At 34.5% G+C, this 19,274-nt stretch overlaps 1 protein-coding gene across 1 annotated transcript in view; it reads left to right on the top strand.

Moving 5' to 3' along the window:
* Positions 1-2,957: 2,957 nt before the first annotated feature.
* The window catches only part of slc5a10 (solute carrier family 5 member 10), a 47,879-nt gene continuing 31,562 nt past the window's right edge, over positions 2,958-19,274 (top strand). The window contains exons 1-8 of the mRNA XM_065254303.1: positions 2,958-4,280; positions 4,554-4,625; positions 6,445-6,549; positions 7,377-7,436; positions 7,628-7,732; positions 12,946-13,051; positions 14,963-15,043; positions 17,843-18,048. Coding sequence (XP_065110375.1) covers positions 4,170-4,280; positions 4,554-4,625; positions 6,445-6,549; positions 7,377-7,436; positions 7,628-7,732; positions 12,946-13,051; positions 14,963-15,043; positions 17,843-18,048 — 846 coding nt within the window. The 5' untranslated portion in view covers positions 2,958-4,169. The remainder of the gene's footprint in view (positions 4,281-4,553; positions 4,626-6,444; positions 6,550-7,376; positions 7,437-7,627; positions 7,733-12,945; positions 13,052-14,962; positions 15,044-17,842; positions 18,049-19,274) is intronic.

The raw sequence follows: 19,274 nt of genomic DNA, 5'->3' as shown, positions 1-19,274 counted from the left end.
CGTGCGTGCGCGCGCCTGTGTGTACGAGAGAAAGAGACAGAGAGGGAGAGAGAGAGATGGAGAGAGCCTGTGTGCCTGAAAGAGAGGAAAAGAGAGAGAGAGAGACCCTGTGCGTGCGCGCGTGTGTGAGAGAAAGAGACAGAGAGGGAGAGAGAGAGAAAGAGATTGCTGGTTAAGTTGATGGTGCAGTATCAATCAGGGGTCGTGCCTCAGACCCATTTTCCCATGGGCATGACAGATTAAAAGGAAGTAGTGCATGTTGTGTATGAGGAGAGAGATCAGATTTCAGTTGCATAGATAGGCTACTGCTGACCATGTTTATTCAGCCAAGTTTATCAGACTTTTTACAGATGACTAAATCAAGAAAGACAAATACAAACCCCTCTAGGGAAAGCATGAATATGAGTGGGCCAATTTGAATAAGGGAGACAGCTTGTTATAACTAAGTATTATTGTTGTTAACATTATTATAATAATAATATTGTTGTTAATCACTTGTTAATTATTATTATTATTATTATTTTCTTTCATATTGAAAATGTCAATAAAACTCCCTCTATGAATCCATGCTAAACCAATCATGTATTCATAATTATAAGGGTGTGCCCGGCCCCATACACAATTAGTGAGCCTAGCTTGTAAAAGTATTTAACAAGTCATTTTTTTTTTTTTAATCCAAACAAACACTGAGGCGATCTACCCAGATGTCTTAAAAAATATACAAGTTTATAACAACATAAGGATAATATGATGGCACTGCTGTCACTTTTGTGAGCTTTCTTGAATCTTAATGGTGGCACTTAGGTTGTAAGCAAAACCTCTCTGATTATTATTTTCGTTTCAGATCAGGTTTTCCATTAGATATATTTTTTGTGACTTTCTTACAATTTAAAATCTGTGATATGATACATTACTCCCTAAGGGTGTCAGTAAAACCAGAACAGATGTCTAATTTCAGCTCTATTGTAACCCACATCAGTCGGTGGATAATTGGCCGTTCTTTATTTATTTTCCACTGCTCCAATGACAACATTTGCATTATCTGAATAAATGTTACTGTGAGGAAAATGAGGTCACTAATATGGCAAAAATGTAAAACATAAAAAAACAAATTTAACTCATTCCTTATGTTTCTGCATATTTTAAAGACCCCATGTGGTAAAAATCACGTTTTAATTGTTGTTTATATCTTTGTTGTGGTTTTAATATGCTTTAAGACAAACCATATGCAAATTCATCATTTAACACCAAAAGCATTGTGAGGGGGACCACATGTTTTTTCAAAGCCGGATCTCTTGAGGATTGAAAACGTTTTAGTTCAAAAATTTCATTTATTTTATTTTTTTGTTTTGTTTTCCACAAATTCCATCTGTTTGTGGCTGATCAGCGCATATTTTACGCATGATTTATTCCATTAAAACCAGCTGTAAAGTGATATTAAAGCTTGTGTTGAGTTGTTAGACAGAACAGTATCTGTTCCAGCCTGCAGGTGGCACTGTTAACAACACACAGTCATTAAACATCGTCTTTCAATCAGGTAAAAATAAAACAGTTCTAAATTTACCAACTCATTTCTCAATTGTTAATAGCTTTAAAGCTTGACAATGTGTATGTATGAAAAATATATATAATTAATATAGCCTATAAATGCACCTACATTATGTTAAGACTAATGCTGTTGAAATTTTGCGACCTAACATTTTTCCATGTTAAAATAGTCAGCCTGGCAACAGAATATATGCAAAGGAAAAATATCAGGATTTAAAAACTAGGAAAGCAAAAACCTGTTAATCAGCACCGATAAAAATACATGTGTCTAGAACTGCCAAATGTGACATATTTACATATACATCTATGTGCGATTATGTGGAGCCAGGAACAAATTTGCATATTTATATCTATGGTCCACACTAGCGTGATTAAGCAGAGGCGGGGACTAATTTGCATATTTATAGATCTGCGTATATTAAATGAGGCAAGGGTGTAGAGTTACATTAAAGCAAAATAAATTATTATCACAAGAAAAAAACATAGACTATAAAAATATGGACCGTGACGTCATCCATAGGTTTGTGAAGAGCTTTTTTGAAGCTAATAGTTGGCGGAGCCTGCTGTTGCCATTTTGGCCGCGCATCACCGCACATCACTCACGGACAACCGAAAGTGGGTAAAGAGGCGGGACGTGGGTTGCATGCCCACCTAGCTTGAAGGTTGTGACAGCAGCGGCAGTTCACCCCTCACTCAAATGACCATGCCCTTAATTAGAACTTTAAGGCTTAATATAATTGAAACGGATGAGTTACAAAAAAAAATTCACCCCCTCACAGTTGTTATGAGGGGTAAATGGATATATATAGACCAAAAACACTTTTTGTGCAGGCTGTAAACATATAATTTTCTACTGTAAAGTTGGCCATTTTAACATAGGGGTTTATGGGGGTTGACTCAATTTTGGAACCAGCCTCTAGTGGCCAGTCGATGAATTGCAGTTTAAGTCACTTCCGTATTGGCTTCATCAGAGAGATCGGAAGCTTGCTCCTCGGAAAAAATTTATTAACATAATTTAATTTTTTTGCTGTCCGAGTTGCGGGCCGGTTAGTTGAAAACGTTGGTCGGGTGCGGGTTGTTTATTGACCCGTGCGCATCAGTGGTCCCTATATTTTATTGAGAAGAGTACCTAACTTAACTCTGATTGAGCCATCTCTACTATTTCAGTGGTTTTCAAACTTGGGGCCGCGAGATGGTGCCAGGGGGCCCCAGTTTTATGACATTTTATGAATTACATTCATTTATCATGAATTCTGTGTAATTAAACCTAAAAAATAAGGCTACTAACCAAAAGCACTTCTTTTTTGTACAATTTAATGTTTTTTTATTAAAATGTTGACTTTTAGAACAGTTTTTTTGTCACACATTTTCTTTGGGGGGGGGGCGCGAAGGAATGCACCGTACACAAGGGGGGCCGCACGCTGAAAAAGTTTAGGAACCACTGTACTATTTGGTTGAGCTATGTTATGCCAAAAAAATCCACTAGATGTCAGTGTGTCAATCAACAGCATGTCACAACACATCTTCATGGATGAATGTCAGAGAGAAAGAAATCACTCCTGCCACGTGAACTGTTCTTGTTGAAATTTTGCAAGGAAAGCATATTTTTTGATATATTACACTGTAAGAGCCCTAACTTTACAAAATTATGTTACTTAGTGCCATAAAAAAACGTTCCTATGTTTACACCAGACGACTCTGGGCCGAATCTGCACCGGAGCTGCTGACTTCGGCGTGGATTCGGACCGGAGTCGTCTGCTTTCTGGCTCACAGTCATACTTCAAAAGATTTTGAAGAAACATTTCAATGAACTAACCTTAAACTTTTTAACAGTAATGTATTGGTTTAAGACTCCCAGGGCTTAATGATACAGTAATAAAGTAGAAAGTATGTGAGAAAGATTGGATCAGCAGAATCAATTATTCATTCATTTATTCATTCAATCATGGAATTCTTAAAACTTAGTTAATAGTAGCATGATAAGCATTAGAACTACACTTGTTTTTTTTACAATATACATTAAAATAAATAAACTGTAAACCGTTTCATTTACTAATTAACTACTTGGGCTTATTTCGAAATCCAATGAAATGAAGTTGCAACCACATCTTTCATACTTTGATCAAATAAGGTACAGCTGATGCGACAGTGACCTTAGTTAACACTTAAGTTATAGGTAGTGAGTATACTTATGTCCATGTGTAAGATTGATGCTAATGGTTAGTGCGTGTGTGTGTGCGTGTTAATAGGTAGCACCAGTGTGTGTTTAAGTAAATGATTCACTTTAAGTGTGTCCATGGATGTTTTTTAGACTCCCTTAGTCGCATTAGGTTTGTCAGCTAACACATCTGTGCGCTCTCTGATTATAAGTGTGTGTGTTCAGTCGTGTGTTCGGTTGTGCAGGCAGGTGTGTGTGTGTGTTTGTAAGTGTTTGAAACTACAAGCAAGGGAAGTCTCTCATCTGCCCTGTTGTTTTTACGTAGGTGCAAGTTTGCTTCATTAAACTGATGTGTTTAATCATCAATTCACACACCGAGCTGACTGACCAGAACGCTCTGTGTCTTCTCATCCCTCCCTGTCCTGTTGTCTTAGTCTGCGTGTAGCGTACGTGAAGGCAGGACATGGCGTCCAACTCCACCACCAAATTTTTCGCAATTTCCCAGTCGTTCAGCGTATCTGATATCATCGTGATCGGGGCGTATTTCTTATTGAACATTGGAGTTGGGATATGGGTGAGGCCTGTGTGTGTGTGTGTGTGTATAAGTGAGTGTGTGTGTGGGGGGGGTATTGATTATCTATGTTAATCTTTAAAAAAAAGAAATTATTGTAATAGTTTTAACTTTTATTTTTTTTTAAAACATAGTACAACTTTAAATATTTATTTTAACATGTAAGAATCATATAATGATTGGTAAAGGAAATGAGAAGTATTATGTACCATTTCACTCTATACTAAGTTGTTAGTAAAACTAAGAGTTTTGGATGATATGCCGTGTGTGTTTTAGTCATCTTGCAGAGTTAGCAGAAATACACTGAGCGGATATTTCCTGGCTGGCAGGGACATGGCTTGGTGGCCGGTAAGTGCAAATCAGACAAACATTTGAACAGCACTTACGGTAATGAATGCTCACTGACCTAGTAAACACTGGTTAATTGACTAAGTAAATGTTCCTGAACTTACTAGAATTGTATTTATTTTTATACTAATCTGTTTTAATAGTGATCTAAATACTACTTTTATGTTAAAAATCACTGTTTTGGTTACACTCTTTTTTTTTTACAATATGTGCACTTAGTGTATTTATATAGTGTACTTATAAAATACTGCACTCTAAAAATGCTAGGTTAGGTCAGATAAACTAAACTGTTTAAGTTCGTTTTATCCAGCAGGCCCATATTTGACCTAACCATGAGTTGAAACAAGCCAGCATTTTTTAAACCAGGGGTCTCCAAGCTTTTTGTTAGCAAGGGATACCACAATGTATAAAACCAAAAATGTTTTTGTTTTACTTGTTGATTCTATTTTATTTCACTTGTTGATATATTTATCATTATTTAAAATGTTGATAATAGAAGCCAAGCTACATTCTTTGAACGGATGTGTTAAAAACAACACATTAGTGTTGATTCTGGGACAACACACTAAATGCGTGGCCCCAGAATCCACCCAGCTCTGTGTTATTATTGAAACAACACATTTTATGTTACTTTTAACACAACTGTGTTTTATTTTAACACAAAATTAACACAAATAACACATAATGTGTTTTAAAGCTTAACACAAAAAGGTGTGTAAAATTTAACACATCCTTTCTAGGAGTGTAATATAAAAAAATGCAATAAATAAATATTTACAATTGAGAATTTTAATAGAATGTGCTTTGGCGGGAACCTAACAGACACATTTAGCCAAGTGATATAAAGTAACTAAACATGAACTTAATATGTGACCCTGGATCACATAAGTCATAAATCACACAAGAATATTTGTAGTAATGGCTAATAATACATTAGGTCAAAATTATAAATTTTTAATGCCAAAAACATCAATATTAAGTAAAGATTATGTTCCATGAAGATTTCTTATCAATTTCCTAGCGTAAATATATAAAAAATGTATATACTATTAGTAATGTGTGTTGTTAAGGACTTCATTTGGTCAACTTTAAAGATGATGTTCTCAATATTTAGATTTTTTTTGCACCCTCAGATTCCAGAATTTCAAATAAATGTATCTCAGCCATATATATATATATATATATATATATATATATATATGTATATATGAAGAGTTTGGTTCCAAAACGGAATAAATCCATTTTGACAAATTTTTGTAAAAACGTGTTTTCTATACCAAGAAAGTGACAAGATGAAAACCACTATTTTCTGTTACAAACTTTCACATCTTTAGGTTATAAAAACATAAAAAATTATAATCCATAACTTGATTTTCAAAGATTTATTATAAAAACGAATATTTTTTTCTACAAAATGCAATAATTCCATGACAGTTTTTTTTTCAAAATTCTATGAATCTATTCAATCAATGTATAAATGTGAAGATTTCTTATCAATTTCCTAGCATAAATATATTAAAAAATTATATATTTTAGGTATGAATGTATGCGAGTATGTTAAATATGTATATTATCTGAAAAAATGCAAAAATGATCACAAAGCCTTTTGCATTTTCTGTTTCACTTTAAAATGCTAGGTTTTTTCAACCAGAGGGTCAGATTTAGACAAACCAGACTGCTGGCTTTAATCAGGTGTTTTAGCTATTGGTAATGCATAAAACACTTGTAATTGGAGTTGTTAATGTTATAGTTATTTTAGTTATATCTTGTGAGAGTCTATATTGAGGATTGCACTAATGTCTAATGTGAATGGGTGCAGATCGGGGCATCTCTGTTTGCCAGCAGTGAAGGTTCAGGATTATTCATTGGTCTGGCTGGTACAGGAGCTGCGGGGGGAATCGCTGTGGCCGGGTTTGAATGGAATGTGAGTCTTATCATTAAGCTTCTTCTTTAACTTTGCAATTTTTATTAGGTGCAAAAAATACTTGAAATACTTGTGTGTCACTACTTGTAAAGTTAGTCATCAGTATGAGCACTAGGGGGCGCCAGAGGACCTTAAATATGTGCAGCGTATCTTTGTCTTGTTTCCAGTGCAAATCATAAAACAAGAAGAGATTCACATGAAAAACGAATTGCATTTGAAAATAATCTTTAAAATGGAGGAAATTTTGTCTGGTACTATTGCCAGATTGTTTCACCTTTATTTGGAATTTAGTGAGATGTATGCAAGTAAAACAAAAAATGCAAATATAACAAAAATGCACTTTTTACTTGCATACACTTTAATAAATTCAGACAAAAATTTGATAAAAAAAAATCTGCAAAAAGAATTGGGACACAAAGGTCACACTTACTTTATGTTATTGCATGAGATGACAAAATATCCAACCAAGTCACATTTATTTTAAAGATAGCATATTTAGATAAAGACAAATTATTTAGACACCCGTTTGTCAGATTTTTTAATTTAACATATCTAAAGTTAATGTAATAAACTACACCTGTGTTTATTCCATATGTTCACTACAACTACAAAGATCTCGAAACATCTAGCATTATTTGTTAGCAGATTGTTTTACATTTTGCTATCTAATGCAATGGCATTCAAAAAATTTAAAGGCTCACTTACACTGCACTTTGTACATCCAAATCTGCTTCTCGTGCACATAACTGGAATCACTGGATTTTTTTACTGGAAATCAAAAGAAAGATACTGATTAACAAATGGATGTGTATCTCTCTGACCATTAGGCAACTTATGTCCTCTTGGCTCTTGCCTGGATCTTTGTCCCAGTTTATGTCTCTTCTGGGGTGAGTCTTATGCATATAAACCACATAGTCATAATTCTTACCACCATACTTATGCGTTATTTGTTTAATCCTGCCCTCCGTATAACATAAACTTACACAAACACATCGCATGCCCCACTTTCTCCCATTTGCCTAATAATTTGCATAGATCGTGGCATTCCCTCTGCAGTTCCTCTCTCCCTATCTTTCAGATTGTCACCATGCCAGAATATTTGGGTCGGAGGTTTGGAGGAGAAAGGATTCGCATGTACTTGTCAGCTCTTAGTTTGATGTTGTCGGTGTTTACTAAGATTTCAGTAAGCATGTAAACACACACACACACACACACACACACACACACACACACACACACACACACACACATTACACGTATGATGCTTATTTTATCATTCATACAGAGAAACCAAAAACTATAAAGCATAAATCTGATTTAAGGCTTCACTCAACATGTCTTTTCACATAGCTTGCATGTTTCTGTTTCCAAGGAATGCCAAGTTGTGAAAGAAAGTGTTTAGCTCAGTTTCAACATCTGTTTCTCACTGAAAAAACACACACACAGACACGCGTCCATTTATGACCGGAGCTCACACACCCTTGTTAGTGCGGCATGCTAGGACAAGAATCAATTTTATTTGAAGTTAGACGATTGATCAATTATAAGTACAAAACTTTGAGAGGTAACTCACGTTGAACAAACTCTACTTGCAGCTTGCATGTTAAAAAGAGGTCTGTTATAGAGATCGACCGATACTCATTTTTTCAAACCGATGCCGATAACAAATATTTGGAGGCTTATGTGCCCGATAACCGATATGCTGAACCGATTTTTATTTACTGTTATACTTCTGTTTTTGACATAATAATTACTACACTACTGAACTGAACAAACCCTTATAATAATAATCATCATCACAATCACTCCCTCTTTGCATACAAAGTCCTAAATAGAAGGGTCTGAAAGAGTGAAGAATAATATTAATTTAATGAATAATGTAGAAAATATATTCCCAATACATGGACTATTCCAAACACCCCTATCATTTTGTCAGAAATGGACTGATCCAAAGTTCGCGCAGCGGTTTTCAGGTAACAGAGCGGGAGAGAGAGAAAAGTATAGCGGAGTTGGCTGCTTGTTATACATAGTTTATAGAGTAAAACAGGTGGATTAAGTACCTTTTTTGGGATATAATATCGTTGTTTTGACCAGCAACCTGTAGCCTTCAGCAGTCCAACCAGTAGTTAGCAAAGAGATTTTACAAATAATATCACTGACTGGAATACTACATTCAGGAAAGTAACAAACAAAACGGCTTATATATCATCAAATTTCTTAACTGGTAACATTATTTGATTTCAGAATAATTAATATTTAGTTGTTTTAGCTTATGAAGAGGCTGTAGACAGCGCTGTTTATCTATGCATTTACTCCCGCATTAACTGTATTTAACTGTGACCGCTTGCGGAGGTAATAAATAATTAATTAATATCCACAGACATTTATTTAGATATTTTAGCAAAATAATGTTTATCTGGTAAATGTTAATAGGGTAAATCTTGTTAAAAGTGGTAGATGTGCTTTAGCCTCCGGTAAGTGATCAGCAATATGAACGTGATTTTACGATGCTAATGATAAGCATAAATAACAGAAAAACGAATTTAATTTAGCGTTTTTAATTCCACAAAGCATTAATTCATGGCTGTTTTATTCATGCAAAGCTACGTCGTTATTGGGACCGGATTTTATGGATCAGCCAGTGGACTCTGTGAGTTCGTCTCTATTCTTGGACAAGCTGCATACATTGCTTTTAATATATCAACTTATTTAACATAACATACATTAATGCACAAATAAGCTGTATAACATACATTAATGCACAAATAAGCTGTGCTATAAATGCCTCATATGCAAAGTAAGTATACTGAAAGTCCTTTTAATAAAGTCGCGTCACTCCGCTGTCATATTTGCTGTGCACGCTGCTGCTGCTGCTGTGAGCTCCTCTCCTCAGATGCGTCCAGCGCGCAATTTTCTTGTTTATCGGTCAATCCGATATTACAAAACAGATATCCGATCATCGGAAAATGCTCAAATATCGGGGAAAATATTGGAAAACAGATATATCGGTCGATCTCTAGTCTGTTACTACTATTCTTAAATTAAAGAGGGGATCTGAGTCATATTAAGGGACTTGAATATGATAGAGACATAGGAATTTGTTTTATTTATAGTGACGTCTTCCAGAACACCTTAGCAACCACCCGAATGCCTGGCAACCAAATAGCAATGCACGAAAAACCAGCCAAAACCACCCTAGCAATCGTATGGAAGCGCCCCAGCAACCAAGAATTTTTTTTTTTACAGTCGAACGCACCACAAAACCTCTCCTGGCCTACAGGGGTTCGTTCTAAGGAGCAATTTAGTACATCTAAAGGGGTGATCGATCATCAATAGCGTGCTCACTTTCCGGTCCATTTTGTTTATGCATTTTTTCATAGACTACCTTGTAAATTTACCCCCAATTGCAGTAAAGTAATTACGGGAAGAAGATGAAATTGTGTCAAAAATCCAGCGATGCGGGTATATGTGCATACTATTCAGATGACAAAATATGCATGACGCACATTGTAAGCTGACACTCGTGTACACGTAAAGTGAACAGCCTTGAGCGTCCGTTTACATGTCAACGTTTTCAATCATAAACAGGAAACAATTTATGCGGCATGTGTACACAGTAAAAAATTCTTTGCTGCCTTACTTTTTGTTTAATCAACATATCATGACAATGCTGTCACAAAGATCTGAGTTTACGCGGATGATTTTACGAAGATGACTAAAGGTGCTGTATTATGCGTGCCAGGCCAGTAGATGGCGATGCAACTTTGTAAAGCAAAACAACGCACCTGCACACATGAACTGTAAAAAAAATTATTTTACATACTATTATTTATCTTTACTGAAGATGTTGTAACATAAAATATAGTTGAAAGATGTCAACTTTATTTTATTAAGTTGTAGCAACTCATATCTTGTAAAAAAAATAGTAGTTTTTTAACAAAACGCACAAGAAAACCGTGGGGTACTATGCAATGGAAAAGCGCCATTAACTTTGCAAACTGCGCTCAGATTTGACGATACCAAAATCTGCATTCAAAAAATCTCATTTTTAATAGGAACAAACATTTCTCCCTGTAATGTGTCCAATACCAAAATGAGCAACACTCTTGAAGGTTCCTAAAAAGGATCTCTGATGGTCTGGGCTGGGTTTACCGATAACGATTAAACTTAAGAGCGCTTTCTACGAGCTACTTAACGAACATTCGTTGTTCATTAACGTGCGTTTCCCAAAGATGCACGTACAGCGATCACTTGCAGCTCGGTATTAAGTGCTACTTAAGCGCGCTTTATAGTCGTGCATAGGTTCTTTGCCGTGGCTATGTATCTACGCGGACCGCAAGCGCTGTGATTGGTCCACCAGAACCCCTCCCGTCAGGTAAAAAAAACTGCCTCATAGGTATTTCTGTTTGTGACGGTGAAAACAATGATGACCCAAGTTGAGGAGTGATTTAACTCAAACTACAACAAAAGTCGCTGTTTATTTACATTCATCATTGCTGGTCTTCTCAAATTATACACAACAAGACGCTATTTCTTCTTCGTTTGTGGGTTAACTTGCCAAGCTTCTTCTTCTCTGATGGTCTCGCTGCTACTGTGGTTACACACGTGGATACTGCCTACCAGCGGTTTGCGGGTGTGTTTGCACGTCGACGCGGAGGACGACGCAAAAGTATAAATGAAAACCGACGCGGAACCTACGCCGTCGCGGCTACGCCACAGGACCTACGCACGACTATAACGAGCCCTTTACGAGTCGATATCCGTTTGTCAAGTGCTGAAACCAATAGAATGACTCGAATTTGTAGCAGAAGCTTGTTTAGGCTAATGATCTTTGGCCGATGTGCACTAATATTTTTTATAATATTTTTTATTATTGTTCAATGACTTTTCAATCCTTATTTAGTTAAGACTCGTCCCACTGCAAAATGCCTTCTGCATTTTATATTATAGTTTAGATTATTATTATTAGTTGTTTATTATCTATGTTTATTTATTATTATGGATTATTGCATTGTACCCTAAATATTTAATTGGTTTCTTTAATCAGATGCCATACCCTTCAAAACATTTTTTTTAACTGTAGCCTAGATGAATTATAGCAGCAATTATAGGAACCATTTATCAATCTGCAAGTACCAACTTTTAGCAAAATTGTACCAAATACGTTTTCCTTCTTTATTAATTTATGTTTAGTCATTTAAATTTGATTTCTCGTTTGAATTTGAAATATATTATATTAAAGTAATTTAAACAAATAAACAAAGAAAACCCCAATAAATAAATATAGCCTACATTTAAAACATTATCGTTATTGCAGGAGTGCAATTTGCTGGTTGTCCTGCAGGTGTCCTTGTAACTCTGCTGTCTTACGATGCACTTATGATTGAACGATTACTCCAGAGCACTCGTAGATCTACGATGATTTTCAAGTGCTACTTAAGTTACGAAGCTTTTGGGAAACGGCCCGTAAATCTAAGATGATTCGTTACGATCTACTTAACCTTACGATGCTTTTGGGAAACCCGGCAATGCTTGATTTCGTAGAGATCCTTTAACACGGGACCTTTAAATCAGAAAACCTACACATAACATTTTGTAGCAGAACAAAATGTGACTCTGTCTGTGAAATCCAAAGGTCTCATGATCTAATTATGAGATAAGCAGCACCAAAGTTTGATTTATTTCACATTGATTTAATCTTCATCATGCCCAAAAAAGAACCAAAAAGTTATTGTAGGCATCATTGCAAAGAACCTCATTTAGCAGCTTTATTACCTTAAATAATTGTATGTTTGCCACAATACCTTTTAGTCCTGTAATTGCATTGCATTTGTTAAGAAAAAAAAAAAAAAAACTGAGACTCAAAGGGGACATTTCACAAGACTTTTTAAGATGTCAAATAAATCTTTTGTGTACCCAAAGTACAAATGTGAAGGTTTAGCTCAAAATACAATATAGATCATTTATTGTAACATGTTAAAATTGCCACTTTGTAGGTGTGAGCAAAAATGTGCTGTTTTGGGTGTGTTCTTTAACATGCAAATGAGCTGATCTCTGCAGTCTGCACTAAAGGGCAGTGCGTGGTTGGATAGTGCAGATTATGGGGTGGTATTATCCCCTTCTGACATCACAAGGGAGCCACAATTCAATGACCTATTTTTCACATGCTTGCAGAGAATGGTTTACCAAAAGTTACTGGGTTGATCTTCTACACATTTTCTAGGTTGATAGAAGCACTGGGGACCCAATTAAAAGAGTTAAACATGAAAAATGACCCCTTTAAGAGTATACATGACTGAAATATAACTCGATTTGGTCCGCTGAGCAATGAAAGGGCAAACACTGAGCATAACATTTTATTCTGTGGGTAATGTGTATGTGTTTGTCTGTTTGCAGACAGACCTGTATTCAGGAGCTCTGTTTGTCCAGGTTTGTTTGGGTTGGAATCTTTACCTCTCCACTGTACTCATGTTAGTGGTAACGGCACTCTACACGATTGCAGGTTTGTATTTGTGCGTCTGCATCATGTTTTCATTCACTGTAATATACAACACAATATCATAGCAATTCATACATATTTTATGCATTGGTTAATTTGTACGAATAAGACAAAATTCATTTGTTGGATTTGGGGGGGGGGGGTAAGAGTTGGGGTATCATTACGGTTTTTCTAGTAAGTGTACGTTTTCTGAAGATTCAATTCGAACAAATTCTCGTAAAATACATATGAATTTCCATGAGATCAGGTTGTAATACAACCTGCTGGACAACAAAATAAGAGTTCATTTTCTAAAAATTGAGATTTATACATCATCTGAAAGCTGATTAATAAGCTTTTCATTGATGTTCGGTTTGCTAGGATATGACAATATTTGGCCAAGATGCAACTATTTGTAAATCGGGAATCTGAGGGTGCAAATAAATCTTAATACTGAGAGAAATCACGTTTAAATTTGTCTAAATAAAGTCCTTAGCAACTGCATCCACTCACAAAAAAGTTTGGATATTTAGGGGGTGTTTACACTTGGTATTAAGATGTGTTTTCATCGATCGGATCACAAGTGGACGAGAGAGACACATTACGTTTACACCTGGTATTTAAATCCGTCTCTTTTGTCCACTTTTGACAGCTTCTGTCCTGAATACTGTGAGGGGGTGGTCTGTGAGACGGTGGGCGAGTCTCTCTGCTGTCATTCAAACCCGAGCGGGAGTAATTATGAGTTTATATGGAAGCAAACTAATATTATGTCGGAGTCCACTGCTTGTTTAGCAAGTAAACATGCTGCACATTGTTTTTTACGAGTACATGTTAGAGCTTTCTCTGAATTTTCAGCGCAATTGATGAAATAGGATCGCGCAACTTTCACACGCTTTCAAAATGAAACTACGGAGATCAGACGCTTTAGTTTTATCAATGAAAGGCTAAAAATAGCGCTGTTCACCGTATGTTCACGCCAGAAGTAAAAAAAGACGTAAAACTTGTGTTTAATACCTCAGATTAGATAAATGGGCGGAGAGAAGGTGGTCGCGTGTGGCTGTTCGAACACATTCAACCACATTTGCGTTCCGCAACTCCAAAGCGATCCGATCGAAAGTGGTTTCGACTACCTCTGGATGTGGTTGAAAGTGGTCGAAAGTGGACGAGCTCAAAACGGTTTGAACACCGTTTACACCTGGCATTAACGTCGTCCACTTCTGATTCGATCGACGAAAACGCATGTTAATGCCAAGTGTAAACAGCCTCTTAGTTTAGGCAGTCAATTTACAAAATATTTGGAAAGTTTTGGCATTCAAGAAAATCCTTTTATAGATAATTTGGTCCAGGGTCATAAATATAATCATAAGACTTTCACACAGATTTGGGCATAATATGAAGTTGTGTAAGTGAAAATGTACATTTTAGGATGAACTGGCCCTTACAAACCAGTATTTGATACAAATGCATTCATTTTGGGCTATTTCTATAATTTAAATATTTAGAGAAAGAAAGTAACTTTTAATATTTTCACCAAACTTCAACACTGCCTATATTGTCGTCTCCTTTATTACTCACTTTAAACAAAAGCCCATTTTTTAACATTGAGCAGCAACATTTGGCAACAATTCTAAACAAAAGATCAGATGGTAGCGGGAAACCGCAGAAAACAAGCGTCAAGATTTCATCATACCCTCAAGCATTGAATTAAAGCTTTCATTACATTGCTTTTTGGAAACTTTCTCATTGAAGAATGGTGGTTCGGTAGCAGATAATTTCTGCAGTAATAATTATGATCTACAATGATTGATAGTAGGAAAATCACATAATTACTTAATTTGACTTTGATCTTACCGTATTCAATCCTCTTTGACTCGTTTCTTATTAAACTTCAATAGAAAGTTGAGCAATACCTCTTTAAGTCCTGTGTTTTTCTAGGCGGCTTGGCTGCTGTAATCTACACCGATACTCTTCAGACCTTCGTCATGATCATTGGAGCAGTCATCCTCACCATCACAGGTCAGAATAAGTCTTCTCTTACTGGCACATCTACAGTCAGCCATTAACTGTTGAATGAGATCTTTGACAGGCACACAGTTAAATGTACACAGTTTATTCAATAAAACACTTTACAATAAAATTACCTTTGTTAACTTATATTTATTACTTGTGACTGGGCATGTGACTGCATTCATTTTTATGTTAAGGATTTTTATGCGGTTTTATCACAGTATTGGATTACAGATAAACTTGATTGTTATTTAAAGATCTTTATTGTTGTTCTTAATTATGTTTTAGATACTTTTTTAAAAATGAAAAAAAAAATGAACATTTAAATTAATAAAAAAATATGTTTTATATTTAAATTATTAAAAAACTTTAAAAAATCTAACTATTTAATTTAAAAAATTAGTTTTGTATTTTATAACAGAACATTTACTGATAAAATATAAATGAAGTTTTATGAATAGGGGAATAATAACAATCTTAAAAATTACGCATGATCATTGTTTAACAACAGTATGTTTTTTTTTTATTAGGTGGAAGTTCATAATAATTTACTTGATTTGTCAAAAGCGGGATTTAATACATTACCTGACATCAATAGCATTGCCATTTTATGCAAATGCAGCTCTCGCCATCTATTGTTTTATTTATTGATTGCATTAAGAATAAATTATCAGCTCAAAGATTTTTCCTGATAAACTATATTACTGAATAACATAGGTCTAGGCCTGATGGAAATTTTGCATAGAAACACTGCATTTATCTATGGAGTATGGATGCATAAAGATTAATCGTGATTAATCTATAGCAGAATAAAAGTTTTTGTTTACATCATATTGTGTGAACTGTGTATAATAACTTTTTATTGATAAATGCATGCATGTATATATATATTTAAAAAATGTTAACATGTGTATATACATTTGTATATTTATGTATAATTTATATTATAGATTTATTCTGCTATAGATTCGTCACGATTAATCGTTATGCACCCCTACTATAGAGCTATTCACATCTGCATAGTAATACTCGTTTTTAAGTCAATAACAAAACAAGCTCATAAAAACGTATATATAAAAAATCTTACAAATTTATGTAATGCATATTTTTCAGTTGGGAACAATGTGTTTAAAAGGTTTAAAAGTTTATTGAACAATATTTCAGTACATTTCAGACTTTTTTCCCAATATTTTTAATATCCCCATTCAAACAAGTCAGGTGGTACAACCAATGGTTGTCTATTTGCCCGATAAGTTTTAATGCGATCCCTGTTATTGCTGGTTTATTTTATGTAACATTTAAATTATAATCGTGAAAATATTTTAAAAGTCTAAAACAACTTTACTATAAAAACTAACATTTGAGAACAATACATTTCAGAACAGGAGACAACCTTAGCTTGCATTTGTTAGAACTAAAATTATAAGCCATTCAAATTATTATTATTTTTTTATTTCTTAGAGGCATTCATAGCAGTTGTTCCCTTTAACTATTTGGTTGGACCACCTGACATCAGCAATGAATTAACATTTAACAGAATTCTACTTGGAAGCTAGTATAACTTTTGTCTTTCATATCAAATTCATAAATATACTTTTTAAATACAATAAAATGTGTTTGATAAAATAGCATTTTTTTATTATTGGTTGTACCACCTGACACATAAACTGTAGATTGGCTATTTTATCAGTATTTGCGAGGAATCTACAAACATTTCATTCAGTCAAAAATACCACTTGGGGTTTACTGGATGATGTGATATCATGTTTACTGTTTATACTTGTTAACTTCTTAATAAAAGGCCCATGATTGCGGTTGTACTACCTTGACATTTGAGAACATCCAAATTGTTGGACAATAGTTTTATTTATCCTAACATTCCAACAACTACTGATATTTGGGAAATTTGTTTATTGAAAACTTTTCAAATATAAAAAGTATTTTGAATTTTTAATAATTTAAACACCATTTTAAACAGTTGTCCTAAACTGCTAATTTATGCAGAAAGTTGCGCCTGAGATATAAAAACAAAAATTTGTATTTATTATTAAAAAAAAAATACTAAAAATGCATGTAAACTAAATAGACTTTATAGAACAAAATGTGATAAGTCATAATGTATCAAGTTATTTTTATAGTACAGACACAAAAATATGCATGGCATTTCACTGACCCATGTAGAAAACCCCTTAAAGGGATAGTTCAACCAAAACTGAAAACTCTGTCATCATTTACTTACTCTCATGTTGTTACAAACCTGTATAAATGTCTTTGTTCTGATGAACACAAAGGAAGATATTTTGAGAAATGTTTCTAACTAAACCAAATTCGTGGACCCTATTTACTTCAATGGTATTCTTTTCTCCTACAATGGAAGTGAATGGGGTCCACGAACATTTCTCAAAAAATCTTCTTTTGTGTTTAGAAGTACAAAAAAAATGTATGCGGGTTTGTAACAACATGAGAGTAAGTAAATAAGACAGACTTTTAAATTTTGGGTGAACTATCCCTTTAATGCCATTTACAGAATCTTAACCTTCTTGATAATAACCTGTACACATACAGGTAGACAACAGACAAAAAAAATATAAACACTGTGACACACAAAGTAAATAGTTCAAAGAAGTGAAGGATTTAAATATTTATTTTTAAATTGTTAAACTCAAAACATACATTCCATTCTTTGTAATCCAAGTAAACCACATTATTTTACAGCTACTATAAAAAAGAAACATTTATGCTACGCCTCAACATTTTACCCATCACAAGAGCAGATGTATCTGATATGTTTCTCTGTACATGTTGCAGCATTTAATAAGATCGGAGGCTACAATAACCTGGAGAGTGTGTATTTGAAAGCCATACCATCGAAGATCATCCCAAACACTACATGTCACCTGCCCAGAGCTGATGCCATGCACCTGTTCAGAGACCCTGTTCATGGAGACTTACCCTGGCCAGGCATGACACTGGGCTTAACTATTCTTGCAACATGGTACTGGTGCACAGATCAGGTAGGCTTACACACACACTTTCAAAAATATTAACTGATCCTGGGTTTGACACGTTGTAAAGAGTTTCACGTACAAGACATGCCTTGCGTTGCGAGTTGCATTCACACAAAGCAATATGTTGTATAGCTTGTTTGCCACAAAGACCGCAGGTTTAAAGACAGAGGTAGAGGCTTTTGCAGAAAAATCTACAAAGCCATCATTTCTTTCTACCAATGGACCATATAGGCAGTGTTGACTTTTGTAAGTTGAAATGAACAAAAACAGGGCTGTGAGGGATATACGTCAAGTTCATTAGTAGAATCTTAAAGCTGCAATTTGTAACTTTTATGATTAAAAATAAACAAAAACAAAATGATTAAAAAAGGTAAGCTTATAATAAAGATTTACAATTCATGAGCTCAGATCCAAAAAACGCTAAACGGTGCCTTTGTCAAAAATGAGATGATCTTAACCGAATGATCTTTGCATGTATTATGCGTTCATCAAATCGGTGATTCTCACGAAACCATTGAAACACCACGGCACTAATGATTTTAGCTATAAAATGTGTAATATAGTAATATTAAAAAGCATCAGAATTAAAACAATACTGTGTTCTACCTTGCACAATGTGTGATTTCAACATAAGAATTTATAATTTGTCAATTTTATCTCATTTTCTGCTGAAATTCTCATTACCGCAATGTGTCCGGCTGTGTTTGAACATGTGTTATGTTGTAATTTAATCAAATCAACACAAAAATATTTCGAAAAAAAATAAATGGATGTTTTGCTAGACTACTTTAGATGACAGAAAAAATATTTACTGAATATTCATGTATAATAATAATGAAGAAAAATTATGAAAATTATGTGTCCATGCCTGATGTTCTCATCCTCCGCAACACTTTTTGAGAACAGTTTAAGCACACATACAGAATTTTAATAAAGTTTGATTTTGAGTGACCAAGCACATGGACCAGTTACTTCAAGATGGCTACCAGGTAAGATCATTTTTTTACAGTTAATTTGAAATATTGTCTTGTCAGAATGCTTACACGACATTTTGATTATCATTACCGCAACAGATGCTTATTAAATGTTTAATTTAATTTAATTAATAGAAGCATAATACTTTGATTTTAAATGCATGTGCACAATCTCCAAATTATGTTCTTTCAGGTTTGTCATGTCATTTTGAAAATATGTCAGTGTTGATGTTTTCTGACTGTTGCGGTAATGAGATT

The sequence above is a fragment of the Paramisgurnus dabryanus genome, chromosome 4 (assembly GCF_030506205.2).
Source record: "Paramisgurnus dabryanus chromosome 4, PD_genome_1.1, whole genome shotgun sequence".
NCBI lineage: Eukaryota > Metazoa > Chordata > Actinopteri > Cypriniformes > Cobitidae > Paramisgurnus > Paramisgurnus dabryanus.
This window is presented reverse-complemented; position numbering and strand designations above follow the sequence as displayed.